The sequence below is a fragment of the Myotis yumanensis genome, unplaced genomic scaffold (assembly GCF_028538775.1).
Source record: "Myotis yumanensis isolate MYYU_CA2020_CCGP unplaced genomic scaffold, mMyoYum1.0.hap1 SCAF_23, whole genome shotgun sequence".
NCBI lineage: Eukaryota > Metazoa > Chordata > Mammalia > Chiroptera > Vespertilionidae > Myotis > Myotis yumanensis.
The window spans coordinates 4387215-4406946 of NW_027223774.1; the positions used below are offsets into that span (position 1 = coordinate 4387215).

At 55.2% G+C, this 19732-nt stretch overlaps 1 protein-coding gene and 1 pseudogene across 3 annotated transcripts in view; one reads left to right on the forward strand and one right to left on the reverse strand.

The window, feature by feature from the left end:
- CACNG8 (calcium voltage-gated channel auxiliary subunit gamma 8) overlaps window positions 1-15850 on the reverse strand; it is a 28533-nt gene extending 12683 nt beyond the window's left edge. The window contains exons 1-2 of one of the 3 annotated variants that reach the window (XM_070402024.1): window positions 15729-15850; window positions 4696-5168 (exon numbers count right to left, since the gene is read on the reverse strand). In XM_070402024.1, the coding sequence (XP_070258125.1) occupies window positions 4696-4867 (172 nt within the window). In that variant the 5' untranslated portion in view covers window positions 4868-5168; window positions 15729-15850. Of the gene's footprint in view, window positions 1-4695; window positions 5169-8067; window positions 9366-15728 lie in introns of those variants that run through there. The other 2 variants (XM_070402022.1, XM_070402023.1) reach the window with 2 other exon arrangements.
- Window positions 15851-16925: 1075 nt separating this feature from the next.
- LOC139000436 (small nucleolar RNA SNORA48) lies at window positions 16926-17070 on the forward strand (annotated as a pseudogene).
- Window positions 17071-19732: the final 2662 nt, after the last annotated feature.

Here is a 19732-nt window from a genome sequence, read left to right on the forward strand (position 1 = left end):
CAGGAATCGAACTGTGACCTCCTGGTTCATGGGCTGACGCTCGACCACTGAGCCACACTGGCCGGGGCTCTGGACTAGTTCAGGTGGCAGCCGTCCAACTAACTTTTTTTTGGTTTCGGTCTCTTCTCGTTCTCTCTAGGTGACCTTTTATCTGTTCACAAGCCATGACCCCCAGTTTGTGTCTCCGGCCCCGACCCTCCGCTGAGCCCCGGCCTCAACAGAGGTCAGTGTCCGGAAGTGGCTCGATTAGATCGCAGCTCCGGGCCGTTCGCTCACATGTTGTCTCTGGTTGTTCCCAGGGGTGGTTGAGACAGAGACGACGCACCAGGAAGCCTGAAACGCTGACTGTACGGCACGCTACAGGGTTTTCCAATGCTGACCCCTGTCCTAGAGGACAGCTCTGATAGGCAGGTTAAGTGTAACCTGTCCTAGCCCTGGCCGGGTGGCTCGGGCTAAGGTTTCGGGTTCGATCCCCAGTCAGGGCACATACAAGGAACAGCCAATGAGTGCCTCAATACGTGGAACAACAAATCAATGTCTCTCTCTCTCTCTCTCTAAAATAATAAATAAATTAAATTAAGTTTAGCCCTGACCGGTTTGGCTCAGTGGATAGAGCGTCGGCCTGCGGACTCAAGGGTCCCAGGTTTGATTCCGGTCAAGGGCATATACCTGGGTTGCAGGCACATCCCCAGTAGGAGATGTGCAGGAGGCAGCTGATCGATGTTTCTCTCTCATCGATGTTTCTCACTCTTTATCCCTCTCCCTTCCTCTCTGTAAAAAATCAATAAAATATATATATTTTTTTTAATTAAGTTTAACATGTTCAAAACTGAGATCCTGATAACCCTCCTTAGAAACCTGGAGAGTATCACGCTAAGTGAAATAAGCCAGTCAGGGAAAGACAAGTATCACATGATCGCACTCAGATGCGGAATCCAAGTCCCAAAATAAGCTGACGAACGGAGTGGACCCAGAGGCATGGAAGCAGGGAACAGAGGGCGGAATCTCAGAGGGAAGGCAGACGAGGGTGGGTGGGTGGGAGGTAATTAAATAAAGACCTTGTGTGCATCTATGCATGGCCCATGGACACGGACAGTGGGGTGGTGAAGGCCTGCGGTAAGGGGGGGGGTTGGGGGGTAGCTGGGGGAAGGTCAATGGGGGGGAGGGGAAGGGACATATGTAATACTTTCAACAATAAAGATTTGAAAAAATGATAACCCTCCTTATAACAAATTAGATGACAGGAACAAAAAGAAATAACATAAAATACCTGCTGCTTCACCTCACACACACTTCCCCCTCCCCGCCCCCATTCTGGGTGCTCAGGCCACGGCCTCAGAGCGGTGATGCTCACCCAGAGTCACTGTTCCCCTAGACCAGAGACAGCTGGCAATGTGGGGTGTCACAGCTGGGAGGCGCTCCTGGCATTTGGAAGGTTGAGGCCAGGCTGCTGGTAACCAGGCCACCGCATGCAGGACGGCCCCCAAGGCACAGAATTATTTCTCCCCAACTGTCACCGGCTCCGAGGCTGAGAAACGCAGCCTCAGAGACACCCTGAGTCTCCTCTCTCAGCTCCCACAACCGCCCCCACCGGGAACTCCTGCCCCTTGCAGCTTCAGACTCCGATCTGAATTAAACCACTGCCCACACTCCAACGCTCCACCCAGACACGCCACCCCTTGCTGTCCCTCCCACCTTCTGCGTAGTGACCAGGGCAGCTACAAGAGCCCTCATGCTGCCCTAACCGGTTTGGCTCAGTGCATAGAGCGTCAGCCTGTGGACTCAAGGGTTCCAGGTTCGATTCCGGTCAAGGGCATGTACCGTGGTTGCGGGCACATCCCCAGTAGGGAGTGTGCAGGAGGCAGCTGATCATCTCTCATCGATGTTTCTAACTCTCTATCCCTCTCCCTTCCTCTCTATAAAAAATCAATAATATATACATATTTTTTAAAAAGAGCCCTCCTGTTAAAACTGAAGTCAGGCCCAGCCGGTGTGGCTCAGTGGTTGAGCGTCAACCTATGAACCAGGAGGTTTTTGTTCGATTCACGGTCAGGGCCCATGCCCAGGTTGCAGGCTCGATCCCCAGTTGGGGGCCGTGCGGGAGGCAGCTGATCAATGACTCTTATCACTGATGTTTCTATCTCCCTCTCCCTTCCTCTCCGAAATCAATAAAAATATATTTTAAAAAAGAATAGTTTCTGGCGGCCCTGACTGGGTAGCTCAGTTGGTTAGAGTGTCTTCCCAACACTCGAAGGGTATGGGTTCGATCCCCGGTCAGGACACATACAGGAATCAACCAATGAATACGTAAATAAGCGGGACAACAAATGGATGTTTCTCTCTCCCCGCTCCTCTCTCTAAAATAAATAAGTAAATAAATAAATACTACTTTTTATTTTAAAAAAAGAATAGTTCCTGGCATATAGTATAAACTCAAGAAATACCAGTTGTTGAATGAATGAATGAGTGAATGAATGGCATTCTTACTCTATACCCTACGCTGTCCCAGGGGTTTCAGGATGCAAGACTGTCTGCTTGGCTCTGTGCCTGCTGCTCGGTCAGACCAGTGAGTGAACCTGGGGTCAAATACCCACAAGAGGGAGAAAGTTACTGGTGAGAGAACTGGGCAGGATGTGAGGCAATAGGGAATGGAGGCGACTGTGGCGAAACAGACACACACACACACACACACACACACACACACACACACAGCCCTGCCCAGGTCTCAGCCAAAGAAACAGCTGCTACTCAGACCCGGCCCACCGAGACCAGGGCAGACCCCTGTGTCGTCCGTCTTCGGCGAGTTCAAAAGAAGCCGGAAATTGGCTTTTCGATGTGAAATCTCCCTGTTTTTAAATGTTGGCGACCGGTTCACAGATTCAGACTTCGGTTTCCGTTTTGAACACCCCACGTGCCAAACCACGAGTATCTGCAATGCTCCCCCCGCCCCCGCCGCCAATCAGGCCTGAGTTCTCTTGGCTCTGTCCCACCTATGGCTGGGTGATCTTGGGCAAGTGACTTAACCTCTCTGAGCCTCAGTTTCCTCATTCCCGACAGGAGGATGGCGCCCAGCTCATAGGGCGAAACCAGATGACAGCATTCCCTGCTCACCCCGAGTGCTCAGCCAGAGGAGGAAGGGATGGAGAAGAGAAGGGTGGGAATCTCACAGGTACCCCACGGCTGCAACAAGCTGGGCTGTGAGGCCCCAAGGTGAGCCCCGAGGTGGAAAGATAGTCACATGGGGGGGAGGGGGGGAGAGACAGATGCAGAGGGACCTCTACGAGGGTGACCTGGAGAGGGAGGGAGAGCAGGACCGAGGGGGAAACAGAGATGGAGATAAGAGGCGGTGCATGGGCTGGAAGAGAAATGAGGTCTGGGAGGAGGAAGAGGAGAAGGTAGGCTTGAGGAGTTGGGGGGCAATGAAACAGAGCCATGCCGGGGACAGGGAGGACCAGGTGGGAGGCTGTAAGAAACCCCGGTGGGGAGAGGCAGGCCAGGAGAAGAGGAGCCCGCCAGCATGGCTCAGTGGTTGAGCATCGACCTATGAGCCAGGAGGTCATGATACGGTTCGATTCCCGGTCAGGACACATGCCTGGGTTGTGGCTTGTGGGCTTGATCCCCAGTGTGGGGCGTGCAGGAGGCAGCTGATCCATGATTCTCTCTCATCATTGATGTTTCTAGCTCCCTCTCCCTTCCTCTCTCTGAAATCAAAATTTTAAAAAAATAATAAAATTAAGACCCCTAGCCAGTGTTGCCCAGTGGGTAGAGCGTCGGCCTGGGGACTGAAGGGCCCCAGGTTCCATTCCTGGTCAGGGCACATGCCCGGGTTGTGGGCTCCATCCCCAGTAGGGGGCGTGCAGGAAGCCGCCCATCAATGATTATATCTCATCATTGATGTTTCTATCTCTCTCTCCCTTCCTCTCTGAAATCAATAAAAACATATTTCTTTAGCCCTAACCGGTTAGGCTCAGTGGATAGAGTGTCGGCCTGCGGACTCAAGGGTCCCGGGTTCAATTCCGGTCAAGGGCATGTACCTTGGTTGCGGGCACATCCCCAGTAGGGAGTGTGCAGGAGGCAGCTGAATCGATGTTTCTCTCTCATCGATGTTTCTAACTCTCTATCCCTCTCCCTTCCTCTCTGTAAAAAATCAATAAAATATATATATATTTTTTAAAAATTAGTGACTTTATATATATAAATAAACACAACTTTTAAAAAAAAAGTTAGTGACTTTAAATATATATTTTTTAAAAAAAAATTAAAAGAGAAGTTAAAAAAAAAACAGAGAGAAAGAGAAAAAATGACAGGCGAGATCAGAGGGGCGTGCCCTGCACAGGGCGGGGTGCTGAAGGGAAAGAGATGGAGGAGATGAGCAGGGGCTGTGAGCGGGGGCAGGAGAGGGGGCGCTCAGAGGACCGGGGCAGGATGTGGGGGAGAGAATACGATGAGGGTGCACCCGGGTGGGTGGGGTTCACAGGGGTGCAGAGGGGTGGGAAGGCCGGACGGGAAGGGGTAGCAGGGCCGGTAGCAGGGCCGGCAGACTGCGGACCAGCCCGCAGCGGCAGGACCACCCAAGCAGACAGACCACCCACGCAGACAGACCACCCACGCAGACAGACCACCCACGAAGCCCACCTGGGTGGTCCGGGAGCCGAGGGGCGGGGCTCCCGGGAGGGGCGCGGCGGCCCCGCCTACCTTCCAGGCAGCAGATCCTCCAGAGCCCCGAGTGCGTGAGGCCCCCCGGGTCCTTCTTCTCGGCGGGGGCGCCCCGGTGGGGCGGCCCGTCGTCGCCCGCCGTGAGGTTGGTGGTGTTGCAGATGAAGGCGCGCGTGTACAGCCAGTAGTCGGTGCTGATGGCGATGGTCATGAGGCCGAAGGCGGCGAAGGCGCCCACCGTGGTCACCAGCACCTGCACCCCCTTCTCGCACCAGAGCCCCCGCTCCTCGTTCCAGCGCTTCAGCGACTCCAGCTTGACCGAGGGCAGCCGGGGGGCCGCGGGCCACCACCGGGGCAGCGGGGGCGGGGCCGTGCCGGCGGCTGGGGGGGCTCACGGCGCGGGCAGAAGAGGGGGGCCTGGGCCCCGCGCGGGGTTGGTGGGGGGCGGGGGGGGGGGAGCGGCGAGGACGAGGCTGAGCCGGGAGGGGTCAGAGCGCGGCCATGGTCAGCAGCTGGTGGAGAGCAGGGAGCGAGAGGACAGGTTAGGGGGGGCCCCCTGGCCCTGCACCCCCCAAAACCACCCCACGGGGTCCCCACCGCCTCCCAGGCTGTGAGGACATGGGCTCTGCCAGGGAAAGCCTTCCCGCCGTCCTGGCCGGTGTGGCCCAGTGGATAGAGCCTCCGCCTGCAGACTGAAGGGTCCCCGGTTCGATTCCCGTCAAGGGCACATGCCTCGCTTGCAGGGCCTGGTCAGGGCGCCTGCAGGAGGCAACCAAATCCTTGTGTGTCTCTCACATCGGTGTTTCTCTGTCTTTCTCTCTCTCTCTTCCACTCTCTCCAAAGTCAATGGGGGAAATATCCACCGGTGAGGATTAAAAAAGGAATAAAATAAATAAAAGCAAGTCTTCCCACCATCCTGACACCAGGACCCTCCTCCTGCCCCTCCCCTCCGCTCACTGTCCTCCTGGGGGAAAGGCATCCCTCACCCCAACCCCGGGGGCCTTCTCACCCCAAGGAACCCCGTCCTCCTCCTCCCTCCGTCCCTCCTGGACCCCCAGCACCCTCCTCCGTCTCACCCAGCTACACCCTCTCTTCCCCGCAGGCCCCCCCTCTGCACCTCCCGCGTCTTCTACTCAAGAAACATAAACCTCTCAGTCTGTTCTGGGCTTCAGACAAGTCTTCCCCATGAACTCTCGCCGGGCGAGCGAGCCACTCAGAAGAACCACTCGGTCACCACTGACACCTGCCCCCCCGAACGCAGGCCCCTCCACCGGGGAACCCCCTTTCCCACATAGAACGCCCCCCCTCTCTCTGGACCAAGGTGTCCAACCTCTAAGGACACACCCCGGACAGGCCGCCAGGACACCTCTGAGAGCTGACGCCCGAGTCCCTCCAGGGACACGGGGGTTGGATTGGTCAGCTCTGCAAGGGGGTTCTGATGGGCAGCCAGCACCGCCTCAGCCCCACTGGTTGACCAGGGACACCCCCATCTCCCCCACATCCCTTCTAGCAGCTCCTACTGTGTCCCTGGGACCACCTCCACCCCCTACTATGTTTTCCTTGGCTTAACGAAGTCTTCCCCGCCCAGCCTGGCTCAGCGGTCGAGCGTTGACCTGTGTATGAACCAGGAGGCCCCGGTTCGATTCCCGGTCAGAGCACGTGTCCGGGTCGTGGGCTCGATCCCCAGCGTGGGGCCTGCAGGAGGCAGCCGATCCGTGATTCTCTCTCATCATTGATGTTTCTGTCTCTCCCTTCCTCTCTGAAATAAATGTTTAAAATATCTTTTTAAAAAGTCTTCGCCATCCGGCCCCCACCACCTCGACAACTCAGACAAATGCCTCAGGACCATCGCACCCTCCTTCTCCATTAAGAAAAATTTCCTCCGTGAGATCCGCGGTGGCGTCCACTCACTGGACTCCCTTCCTCCGGACCCCGACTCCTCTCCACTCAGAACTCCCAAGCTCCGACCTGCACGCCCGCTGCTGTCCAAGGAGGGGCCCACCCCCCCCACACACACACACTCCATTCCCGGCCCTTCCACCCCCTCCCAGCGCCTCCAACCCCCACCCCAGGTTAGCCCTTGTTATCACATCGCACGAGATGAACCCCCAACTCTAGATCGCCCCAACTCCCCTGGACCTCCCCCCCCCCTCTCAAGTTCCCAGAACCCTCCACCCCGACCCCCTGCCCTCCTCGGACATCATGAAGAGTCTCTCTCCTTCCCTCTGGCCCTCTTCCCCCGCCCACTCTACCCCCAGCACCTCCTCTATCAGGGAACCCCCTCCGTGTCCCTTCAGACTTCCCTTCGTGGGAACCCCCACAACCCCCCATCCGCCCCTGCGGTGTCACCTGTGAGGACCATCCACTGCACACGCATTTTCTCCCAAATCTAAGCAGAGCCCCTCCGTGGACAGTGCCCCTGGGAAGAATTTGATGTCCAGGACCCCAACTCTCCCTCAGCTAGGAATGAGGTCCCCCTCCCACCCCCCTCCCCCAGGATCCCCCCACCACGCCCCCAGCCCTGCCTCCTCCACCTCGCCCCGGCCTCCCTCTCCCTGGGCCAGCGTCCCTTACCGGCCTCCACCACTCCCTCCTCCCAGGACTCCCTCCCCAAGCCTCTCCTGGAGTTGACATCCTGGAGGCCACAGAGGAGGGGAAAGCCAGGCCCGGTCCCGGGCCCCGGTGCCCCGTGACCTTGGCCTCCAAGGCCCCCAGCGGCTGGCCCGCACCGGGTCTGCTCCCAGGGGTTGCCGAGAAAGCTTGTCTATGGGGGGTGTCTCCATGGCAACCGGGCCCAGTGACCCACACACACACACACACGTGTTCCCTCCCCCACCCCGGCTCCTGCCTGCCCACACGCAGCCCCTGACCTGCCCGTTCACGGGGCACTGGGCTGGGACACCCCCAGATCCCCTGTCCCAGGTGCTGCCCCCTCCTCCCCTTCCTCTCCAGGCAGATGCCCAGTCCCTCTCCCCCCGTCCCTGGGCCTCATCTCCCCCATCCGGGCCCGGCATGGCCGGCCGGCCGGCACCGCCACCTCCACTGTCCAGGCACATTTCTGCTCCCACCCGGGGGAGCCTGTGCCCCCAGGATGTACCCCTCCTCCTGCTGGGCCCCCTATGACCCGGGACCAGGAGGGGAGGGGAACGGGGTACATGAGGGACATCCTCCAGCCAAGAAAGAGCTGAAGACATTTCCTTGTATCGGTTCAGGGGGGCGATCTGTTTGGCTTGAGGGACTGTTCCTTTAGTCCATCTGTCGGCGGCAGCCCAGGAGGAGGGAGCAGGGGACCCCCATTCTAAAGCTTCCGGATACGACAGGGGGGCCACCTCCTCTCTCCCTCTGAAGGGGGCCAGCTCCTTCCTCCGGGATGAGGGGGGGTCGGGGGACCTTCCTGCCACATCCACCCACCTCCGATGAAGAGACGGATCCGGCTCACCTCAGTTGGCGACAGGTCCACTCTCCGGAGCACTGAGGAGGGGACGCTGAGCCCCGTCCTGTGGGCACCCCCCCAGAGACACCCCCGTGGCTCCCAGTTCTCACGGCTCGCCCTCCCCCAGCAGCGAGGGACCCAGGCGTCCGACCCGGCCGGGGGTGGCGATGAGGGGGTGTAGGGCAAAGGGGGTGTTGAGGTGGGTGGGGGGAGGCCGAGGGGCAGCTCTGAGCTCGGATCCCAGGCAGCGATGGGGCGGGGGGTTGAGCGCTCGAGATGGGGGGGGAAAAAAGGTGAGGAGACAATTTGGTTCTCGTGTGTCTCTGGGTAAAGTGCGGAGCTGGAGGACGAGAGAGGGAGGGAGGCGGGAGGAGAGGGAGGGGGGCCGCTGAGGATGGGGGAGCCTCGGAGAGGAGGTGGGGGAGGGAACGATTGGGGGGCAGGGTCTGGGTGGCAGAAGGAAGCTGGGGGGAAAGAGAGAGAGACCTGGAGAGAGAGAGAGAGAGAGAGAGAGAGAGAGAGAGAGAGAGAGAGAGAGAGAAGCGGCAAAGAGAGAGACTTGGAGACGGGGAAGCAGGAATGGGGGAGGGAGGGATTTGGGGGAGGCAGTGGCTGGTGGCAGAAGGAAGTTGGAGAGAGAGAGACACACACACAGAGAGAGAGAAATATCCAGAGAAAGAAGGGGACAGAGAAAGAGACCCAAAGAGGGAACCCAAGAGATGGGGGAAGGTGCGGGAGGGAGGGGGGCTGGGGTGAAGGAGAGGAAGGGGGGCAGGGTCTGGGGAACAGAAGGGAAGAGACAGAGAGAGAGTCATCCAGAGAGGGGGAGGAGAGACAGATGGGAGAGACAGGGAGAGACAGAGGGGATGGGGGAGAGAGAAATGCAGCGGGGGGCGGGGGGAGATTGGGGCGAGGGCAAGGTCTTAACAGAGAGAAAAGAAGGAGAGAGAGAGAGGGAGGGAGAGAGAGAGAATGAATGGGAGAAATTTAGGGGATTGAGGTCTGCGTGGCAGAAGGTGCCTGGAGACAGAAAGGCAGGTGTAGAGGGAAAGAGAGAGACCCAGAGAGGGAGGCAGATGGAGAGAGACCGTGACTGGGCCAGAGAGAGACCCGGGGACCGAGACACAGACATAGAGACCCGGGAGGAGGAGGCGTCGGAAGGAAGGTGCAGGGAGAGGGGCCAGGGGCCAGGCTGGGGGCCGCGGAGGAGGTCAGAGAGAAAGGGCACCCCGGCCCCCCGCCCTGCCCGCACCCCCGGCCCCTGGTCCCTACCCCCATCCCCAATTCGAAGCCACCACCCCCACCCCCACTAGCCTCCATCACTCCACAGCATCGCTCGCCGCCGCCGCCGCCACCGCCTCTTCCTGTCGTCATAGCAACAGGATCCAGGCGCCCAGCCAAGGCTGGCAGCGGCGGCCGGAAATGAGGGGAGGGCCTTTGAAAAGGGGACCCCGGGAGCTCGCCCCTTTCCCCAAATCCGAGGGAACCCTGGACCTCCTCGGGTCTCCCCAACACCAACACCACCACCACCACCCCCGCAAGTGGCAAGGACAGAGATCCCCTGGAAATAAAAGTCTATGAAATGCACAAGGCTGTGGCAAGCCTTTTGAATGGCACCAGCAAAATATTGTCTTCATACCCACTACCCACCCGTAACTCAGAGGGTTTGATTTGCACGGGACGGGGGTGGCAGCGAGGAGCAGAAAAAGTAGGCGGCGAGAAGCATGGGTGGGAAGCAGTGGGAAGGAAATGTGTCTGGGGCTGGGTGGGTTTGGGGGCCCCCGGCCACAGTTTGGAGAAGAATGAGGACTGGGGAGTGAGCTACCTCGAGGGGGGAACTCCGGGGAGAGCAGAAAGTTTGGTCGTGGCTGCGAACCTCAGAGATGCCCGTGTGTGTGTGTGTGTGTGTGTGTGTGTGTGTGTGTGTGTGTGTGACCTTGAGCAAAACATCTCCTCTCTGCCAGCTATAACCGGGGGCCAAGCTGCCCCCCAATTCCATGAACACAGAGGTGCCCAAAGGTCTTTGCAGGCAGCGCTAAGGCCAGGGGTTCTCAACCTTCTGGCCCTGTAAATACAGTTCCTCATGTTGTGACCTCCAACCATACGATTATTTCCGTGGCTCCTTCATCACTGTCATGTTGCTTCTGTGATGAATCGTCATGTAAATATCTGAGATGCGGGATGGTCTTAGGCGACCCCCCTTGAAAGGGCCGTTCGACTGCCAAAGGGGTCACGACCCGCAGGTTGAGAACCGCTGCTCGAGGCTAACAATTCTTTCAGGGCCGCATCCTCACGCTGCTCACAGGCTCAACCCCAGAAAGCACTGTCTAACCCCGGAAGCTGGTCAACAGGGGCTGGGCCCTGGGCGAGGCAGTTTGCATGCTGCCTCGTCTCCCGGAGTTCTCACAGAATCCCGTGCGCAGGGTCACGGCTGTTCCCATTTCACAGACGGGCAGACTGAGGCTCAGAGGTGGGAACTGACTTGCCCACATCACCCAGGGGATAAAAGGCAGAGCTGGGCCCGGCCGGTGTGGCTCCGTGGTTGAGCGTCGACCTATGAACCGGGAGGTAACGGTTCGATCCCCAGTCAGGGCACAAGCCCATGTTGTGAGCTGGATCCCCAGCCAATCAATGATTCTCTCTCCTCACTGATGTTTCTGACTCTCCCTCTCCCTTTCTCTCTGCAATCAATAAAAAATATTAAAGCTCAGCTGGCTCAGTGGTTGAGTGTCGACCTATGAACCAGGAGGTCATGGTTGTATTCCTGGTCTCAGGGCACATGCCTGGGTTGTGGGCTCGATCCCCAGTGGGGGGGGGGCGTGAAAGAGGCAGCCGATCAATGATTCTCTCTCCTCATGGATGTTTCTATCTCCCTCTCCCTCATCCTCTTCTCTGAAATATATATATGTACTAAAGGCCCAGTGCACGAAATTCATGCATGGGGGTGGAGGTAGGAGTCCCTCAGCCTGGCCTACACCCTCTCCAATCCGGGACCCCTTGGGGGATGTCCGACTGCTGGACATCCCTCTCATAATCTGGGACCGCTGGCTCCTAACTGCTCACCTGCCTGCCTGCCTGATCGCCACTAACCACTCTACCTGCCTGTCTGATTGCCCCCTAACTGCCCCCCTGCTGGCCTGGTTGCCCCCTGTCCGAAAGATGTCTGGTCGACCCGATCTAATTAGCATATTACCCTTTTATTAATATATATGGCAGAGCTGGGATGAAGTAGGCTCTGGCGGAGGTTGCCAGGGGTGGGCAGCCATGGGTGAACTTCAGAGCCACTTCGCTAGCTATTCCTGGCCAGCTCCTCCCTTTTGGGGGCCTGGCAGGAGACAGAGATGACCTGTGTCCCCCACATATCCGATCACCTCCCGGAAGAGCTCCGATTCCCACAGGGAAGGAGTTCAGAGAAGCCTCGCGACACCCCTGGGTTAGGAGCGAAGGGAGGAAGAAAGAAACGCCAGCCTGGGGAGAAGGGGCCTGGAACCCCCTGGACTGCACCTCCTCCTCTGCTCTCCCCCAGAAAGGAATCTAGCTGCAGACAAGCCGGGAGCTGGTAGAGTCAGGGCTGCTGTCACAGGTTCGGATGGCCGGCGTGGTTGCCGTGGGAACGAGAGCTGAGACTGATAGCTCTCTGTCCTCCGCTGGGTGGGGGTTGCTTAGATCCTCAATGAGGGGACTGAGAAGGAACAACAGCAACAAGAAGACACCTTCGCCCTGGCTGGTGTGGCTCAGTGGATAGAGTGTCGGCCTGCGGACTGAAGGGTCCCGGTTCCATTCTGGTCAAGGGCACATGCCCGGGTTGCAGGCTCGATCCCCAGTGGGGGCGTGCAGGAGGCAGCTGATTCATGATTCTCTCTTGGTTTGGCTCAGTGGATGGAGCGTCGGCCTGGGGACTGAAGGGTCCCAGGTTCGATTCCGGTCAAGGGCATGTACCTTGGTTGTGGGCACATCCCCAGTAGGGGGTGTGCAGGAGGCAGCTGATCGATGTTTCTAACTCTCTATCCCTCTCCCTTCCTCTCTGTAAAAAATCAATAAAATATCTTTTAAGAGAAAGAAAGAAAGAAAGAAAGAAAGAAAGAAAGAAAGAAAGAAAGAAAGAGTAACATCTATTAGCTCTGCTTCCCATAGGCGCCCAGAACAAGAATCGAACCTGAAACCTTGGTATGTACCCTCACCAGGAATCGAACCCGCCACCGCTCGGTGTAGAGGACGATGCTCCAACCAACTGAGCCACATCAGCCAGGGCAAAAGCCCTTTCTTTTTTCTTTTTTCTTTTTTCTTTTTTTTTGCAGAGAGAGAAGCAATGATTTGCTTTCCACATTCACTGGATTCTCGTGCCCTGATGGGGGACTGAACCCCTCACCTTGGGGTACTGGGACGCCGCTCTAACCGACGCAGCTACTCCGCCAGGGCCTGGCAAAAGCCTCTGCGTGTTTGTAGCTGCTTCTTCTCCTACTTGCCTCTCCGTCCCCACATCCTTCTCTCCTGGACTCGTCAAACCTCATGGCTGTTCCTCCCTCTGAGAGAGAAGGACCTAACTCATCCAGACCTCGCTGCTCCCTCCTTCCCTCCCCAGATAAATATTTTTAGTGCCTGCATTGGTTCGCTTGGCGACAGGGAGCAGCAGGCTCGGATCAGGCTCTCTTGCTTCCGGAAGCATGCCTCTGCTTTTTTTTGCAACAGCTTTACCAGGATGGAACCCACACTCCGGCACGACTCACCCACTTCCAGCGTACGTTCAACGGCTTTTAGCTGTCAGCGCAGAAGAGTGTGACCGGCAGCTCTCAATCCCTCCTAGAGTGTCTCCGTGAGCCCAGGAGACACCCCGCACCCCCCGAGCCAGCCGTCGCTCCCCATCTCCCCACACACCCAGCCCAGGGCCACCGCGCACCTGCTTCCTGTCCGTATAGATTGGCCTATGGACACTTTGAATGAACAGAATGTGTGCTAGCGGTGGGCTTCTCGCCCGTAGTATGCCTTCGAGGTCCACCCAGGCTGTAGCAGGTGTCCGAACTTCATTTCCTTTTTTTTTTTTTTTAAATATATATTTTTTACAGAGAGGGAGGGAGAGGAATAGAGAGTTAGAAACGTGGATGAGAGAGAAACATCCATCAGCTGCCTCCTGCACACCCCCTACTGGGGATGTGCCCGCAACCCAGGTACATGCCCTTGACCGGAATCGAACCTGGGACCTTTCAGTCCGCAGGCCGACGCTCTATCCACTGAGCCAAACCGGTTAGGGTATTGAACTTCATTTCCTTTTATTGTGAAATAATGTTCCATGGCGTGGATAGGCCACGCTTTCTTTATCCACTGGATATTTGTTTTTTTTTCCCCCCATTTGGGCTATTGTGAGTAATGTTGCCATGAACATTTGTGCACGAGTTCTTTTTTGTGTTTTTGTTTAAATATATATGTATTTTTATTGATTTCTGAGAGGAAGGGAGAGGGAGCTAGAAACATCAATGATGGCCTTAGCTGGTTTGGCTCAGTGGATAGAGTCGGCCTGCGAACTGGTTCGAATCCAGTCAAGGGCACATGCCCGGGTTGCGGGTTCATCCCCAGTAGGGGGCATGCAGGAGGCAGCTGATCCATGATTCTCTCTCATCATGGATGTTTCTATCTCTCTCCCTCTTCCTTCCTCTCTGAAATCAATAAAAATATATTTAAAAAATATATATATCCATGATGACAGAGAATTATGGATCAGCTGCCTCCTGCACGCCCCCTACTGGGGATGAACCCGCAACCCAGGCGTGTGCCCTGACCCGGAATCGAACCATGACCTCCTGGTTCAGAGGTTGATGCTTAACCACTGAGCCACACTGGCAGGGCTGTGTTTTGTTTTATTAAACCTCACCAGAGGATGTTTTTTTGCATTGATTTTTAGAGAGAGTTGTAGGTAGGGAGAGGAGAGAGAGAGAGAAACATTGTTGTGAGAGAGACACAGCAATTGGTTGCACCTGGATTGGGGGGCTGGATCGAACCTGCAACCCAGGTAGGTGCCCTCGACTGGGAATCGAACCCTCAGCCCTTCGTTCGGTATGCAGGCTGACGCTCTAACCCAGCGGTTCTCAACCTGTGGGTCGCCACCCCTTTGGCGGTCGAGCGACCCTTTCACAGGGGTCGCCTAAGACCATCCTGCATATGAGATATTTACATGACGATTCATCACAGAAGCAACATGACAGTGATGAAGTAGCAACGAAAATAATTTTATGGTTGGGTCACAACGTGAGGAACTGTATTTAAAGGGCCAGAAGGTTGAGAACCACTGCTCTAACCACTGAGCAACATGGGCCAGGGCCGTGGACACGTTTTCACGTGGACAGACGTGTTCATGTCTCTTGGGCATATACCTGGGGGGCACTTCCTGTATCCCAGGCTGAGAAATGAGGTCTCATCTCTGCACCTCATTTTGTAAGATGGAAATATTAGACCCTCTTGTCACCCCATCAGCTCAGGGAAGAACCCTTCAGAAGGGGGTGTCACAGACGATGCAGGGGCTCGGCCCCCCAGACCTCATTCCCAAAGTTGCTTGTCAACTCATCTCACTTGAGTCGAAGTCTCCAACGGGCGTGGCCCAGAGACCTAAAGACTGTAGACTCAGAGATAAGTCTGCGAAGGCCCTTTATTCTCATCTCTCCTGATCTCTTGTGGGGGAACAGAACTCTAAAAGGACCCCCAAGATTCCCATCCTCTGGTAGACACACCCTGCAAGGCCTGTGAATAGGACCGAGGGCACCCCATGATTAGGGTACAGGATAAGGCCAGCTGAAGGGATTTCCAGACGCCATTAAAGCCCCTAATCCAGTGGTTCTCAACCTCGGCTGCACATGAGAATCACCTGGGCATCTTTTTTAAAATCCTGATTTCTGGGCCTCATCCTCCAGAAATCCTGTTTCTTTGTTACTCGTGTTGTGGCCCCACCCCATCACAAAGAAACAGAATTTCCCGAGGATGAGGCCCAGAAATCAGGATTTTAAAAAAGATGCCCAGGTGATTCTCATGTGCAGCCAAGGCTGAGAACCACTGCCCTCGCCGGTTTGGGTCAGTGGACAGAGTGTCGACCTGCAGACTGAAGGGTCCCGGGTTGGATTCCAGTCAAGGGCACATGCCCAGGTTGCGGGCCAGATCGCCAGTGGGAGGCAGCTGATCCGTGATTCTCTCTCATCATTGATGTTTCTCTCTCCCTTCCTCTCTGAAATCAATAAAAACATTAAAAAAAAAAAAAAAAAGATTGCTAGCCGAAACCGGTTTGGCTCAGTGGATAGAGTGTCGGCCTGCGGACTGAAGGGTCCCGGGTTCGATTCCGATCAAGGGAATGTACCTGAGTTGCGGGCACATCCACAGTAGGAGGGGTGCAGGAGGCAGCTGATCGATGTTTCTCTCATCGATGTTTTTAGCTCTATATCTCTCTCCCTTCCTCTCTGTAAAAAATCAATAAAAATATTTTTTAAAAAAGATTGCTAGTCACGCCCTATGCCACGCTCCCCACTGCTGCCTCCTGCAAACTGGAGCCCCCCACCCCCACCCCCCGATGCCCAAGCACCTTCATGGTTTTGAGGATTCCGAGCATGGCTCCCTTGCTGGAGCCCCCTTCCCTCTCTCAGCCATAGGACCAACCCTCTACCTTCTCTTGAAGATTCGAAGTGTGTGCTTCTTCCTCCAGGAAGCCCTCCTGGCCTTGCAAGGCTGCATCAGGGTCACACCACGGCCTTTCCCGCCCCAACAGAGCATAGTCGCCCTGCATTGCAACTGGTGCCTCGGTTTCCCCCGCAGAGCAGTTCTTCAAGGACAGGCACAGGTCTGGTTCCCATGGGTGTCCCCCAGAGCCCAGCCCTGGTAGACAGGAAGCCTCAGTCCACAGGTGATAGGTGGAGGGAGGGAGGGAGGAAGGGAGGGAGGGAGGGAGGGAGGGAGGAAGGAAGGAAGGAAGGAAGGAAGGAAGGAAGGAAGGAAGGAAGGAAGGAAGGAAGGAAGGAAGGGACTCAGATGGGTGGATACAGACTCCAGGGTTCTACCCTCCGCAGCCAATTGCGCCCGCGTGTCCCTGCCCAACCCCGCTCCCGCCTCGCTTCCTGCGCTGTCTCCCAGGTGCTGAGTGTTTGTCATCAACACCAGCTGGGCCCTTTGTGCTTCCTCAAGAGGAACACAGTGGTGGCAGCGCGTTCGCCCGCTGTTCCAGGAAGAGAAGATCAGCGTTTCTGAAACGTCCTCGTTCAGGGTGAAGTGGAAATCTCCCAGCGCCGGGGGCCAGGCGGCCTGGGTTCCCGTCCTGGCTCCGTCTTGTCTCCCCAGGACCCCGAACGAGGCCCCTGATCTCTCCCCACCTTCGTCCCCTTGTCTGTAAAAGGGAATCGCAGCCCTGGCCGGTGTGGCTCAGTGGATAGAGAATCGGCCTGCGGACTGAAGGGTCCCGGGTTCGATTCCAGTCAAGGGCACGTGCCCGGGGTTGTGGGCTGGATCCCCAGGAGGGGGCCTGCAGGAGGCATCCGATCAATAGGCAGCCAATCAGTGGTTCTCTCTCATCATTGATGTGTCTATCTCTCCCTCTCCCTTCCTCTCTGAAATCAATAAAAATATATTTTAAAAAAATAGCCGTAACCAGTTTGGCTCAGATAGAGCGTCGGCCTGCGGACTGAAAGGTCCCAGGTTTGATTCCGGTCAAGGGCGTGTACCGTGGTTGCGGGCACATCCCCAGTAGGGGGTGTGCAGGAGGCAGCCGATGGATGTTTCTAACTCTCTATCCCTCTCTCTTCCTCTCTGTAAAAAAAATCAATAAAATATATTTAAATAAATAAATAAGTAAGTAAGCAAGTAAAGGCAGACCCCCTGGCAATGGGCAAGGAGACCCCTGATTGGTGGTGTGGCTCTTACATCCATCAGGAGCAAAGCAGAGGTACAGCCCTTAGTTCATCCCAGCTTGATGCCTGTGTTGGTGGCCAGAGCTATTTCATGCCTGAGGCACATAAAAAAAATAAATAAATAGCCCTAGCCCAGTGGTCGGCAAACTGCGGCTCTCGAGCCACATGCGGCTCTTTGGCCTCCTGAGTGTGGCCACGAAGTTTCAATCGCACTGTACGTGCGCGTCCGCACGTGGTATTTTGGGGAAGAGCCACACTCAAGGGGCCGCCGTTTGCGGACCACTGCCCTAGCCGGTTTGGCTCAGTGGATAGAGCGTCCGCCTGCGGACTGAAGGGTCCCGGGTTCGATTCCGGTCAAGGGCACATGCCTGGGTTGCGGGCTTGATCCCCAGTAGGGGGCGTGCAGGAGGCAACCAATCAATGATTCTCATCGTTGATGTTTCTATCTCTCTCTCCCTCTCCCTTCTTCTCTGAAATCAATAAAAATATATTTAAAAAGTAAATGAATGAATGAATAAAAATAAATAAATAAAGGCAGAAAAATGAACAAGGACGGTTATATAAATGCATAATATCTAAAGCAGGTTTTTCTCAGCCTCTGCACTAGTCACATGTAGGACCAGATCATTCTTTTTTTTTTTTTTTTTAAGGAAACTTTAACAAAATTTTATTGATTGCTTTTAGAGAGAGAGAGAGGAGGGAAGAGAGAGAGAAACAGCAATCTGTTGTCCCACCTATCTATGCATTCTTTGGTTGATTCTTTTTAAAATATATATATAGAGAAAGAGAGAGATAAAGAGAGAGAGAGAAAGAGATAGATATAGATATAGATATAGATATAGATATAGATATAGATATAGATATAGATATTATTGAATTTTTACAGAGAGGAAGGGAGAGGAGAGAGAGAGAGAGAGTTAGAAACATCGATCAGTTGCCTCCTGCACACCCCCAACTGGGGATGTGCCCGCAACCCAGGTACACGCCCTTGACCAGAATCGAACCTGGGACCCTCCAGTCCGCAGGCTGACGCTCTATCCACTGAGCCAAACCGGTTAGGGCTCATTGGTTGATTCTTGTAGGTGCCCGGGCCAGGGATCGAACCTGCAACCCCTGATGTATTGGGACCACGTTCTAACCGGCTGAGCTACCCGGCCAGGGCCTCGCACGAGGTCATTCTTTGTGGCGGGGACCACCCCGTGCATTGTAGGGTGTTAACCAGCATCCCTGACCCACTGGGAGCCAACAGCAACCCCCACCAGTGGTGACATCCAAAATGTTCCCCAATATTGCCCCGTGTCCCCTGGGGGCACACCCCCCCCACCCCCAATGGAGAAATATCTAGAAGAAGAAACAGATGACAATCCTTTCCTCTGGGAAATGAGAAGGAGGAGAAGGAAAAAAGTTACTTTTTCTTCCTACCCTTACTCGGCTGCTTACATTTGAAAACCATGACGAACCTTATAGGCAAAGCAAGCTCATTGCTAATGACAGTGGTCACCCCTTTATCCGCGGTTTTGCTCTCCACGGTTACCTGGGGTCCACCACCTCTGTTCGCAAATACAAGATGGAAAATTCCAGAAACAAGCCATCTATACATGTTAAAGTCTGCGTTCCTCTGAGCAGCAGCAGGAAATCTCTCGGCACCCGGCTCCGTCCGCCCAGGACGTGAATCATCCCTTTTGTCCGAGTCTCCACACAATATCTGCTGCCCACACTCGGTGGCCTTTCCGTGACGAGATGGAACGACTGGGTGTCGCAGTGCTTCTGTTCAAGGAATCCTCTTCTTTTTAAAAAAATATATATTTTATTGATTCTCCACAGAGAGGAAGGGAGAGGGATAGAGAGTTAGAAACATCGATGAGAGGGAAACATTGATCAGCTGCCTCCTGCACATCTCCTACTGGGGATGTGCCCACAACCAAGGCACATGCCCCCGACCGGAATCGAACCTGGGACCCCTGAGTCCGCAGGCTGACGCTCTATCCGCTGAGCCAAACCGGCCAGGGCAAGGAACCCTCATTTTACTTAATGGCCCCAAAGAGCAAGAATAAGGGTCTGGAAATTGAGAGTTGCCAAAGAGAAGTCATAGTGCTTCATCTAAGGCATCGGTTCTCAACCTGTGGGTCGCGACCCCTCTGGGGGTCGAACGACCCTTTCACAGGGGTCGCCTAAGGCCCTCGGAAAACACATACATAATTCCATATGGTTTTTGTGATTCATCACTATGCTTTCATTATGTTCAATTTGTGACAATGAAAATACATCCTGCATAGCAGATATTTACATGATGATTCATAACAGTAGCAAAATTACAGTGATGAAGTAGCCACGCAAATAATTTTGTGGTTGGGGGTCACCGCCACATGAGGAGCTGTATTAAAGGGTCGCGGCATGAGGAAGGTTGAGAACCACTGATCTAAGTGAAAAAGTGAGGGCACATGTCCGGGTTGGGGGCTTGATCCTCAGTGGGGGGCGCGCAGGAGGCAGCCAATCAATGATTCTCTCTCATCGTTGAAGTTTCTATTTCCCTCTCCCTTCCTCTCTGAAATCAATAAAAATATATTTTTAAAAAATATATTTTTATATATTTGTGTGTATATGTGTATACACACATGTGTATACACATATGTGTATATGTGTATATGTGTATATATGTGTGTGTATGTGTATATATATATATATATATACACATACACACACACACTAGAGGCCCAATGCACGAAATTCATGCAAGGGGCTCAGCCGCCGCTGCCGCTGTGGCTTCATC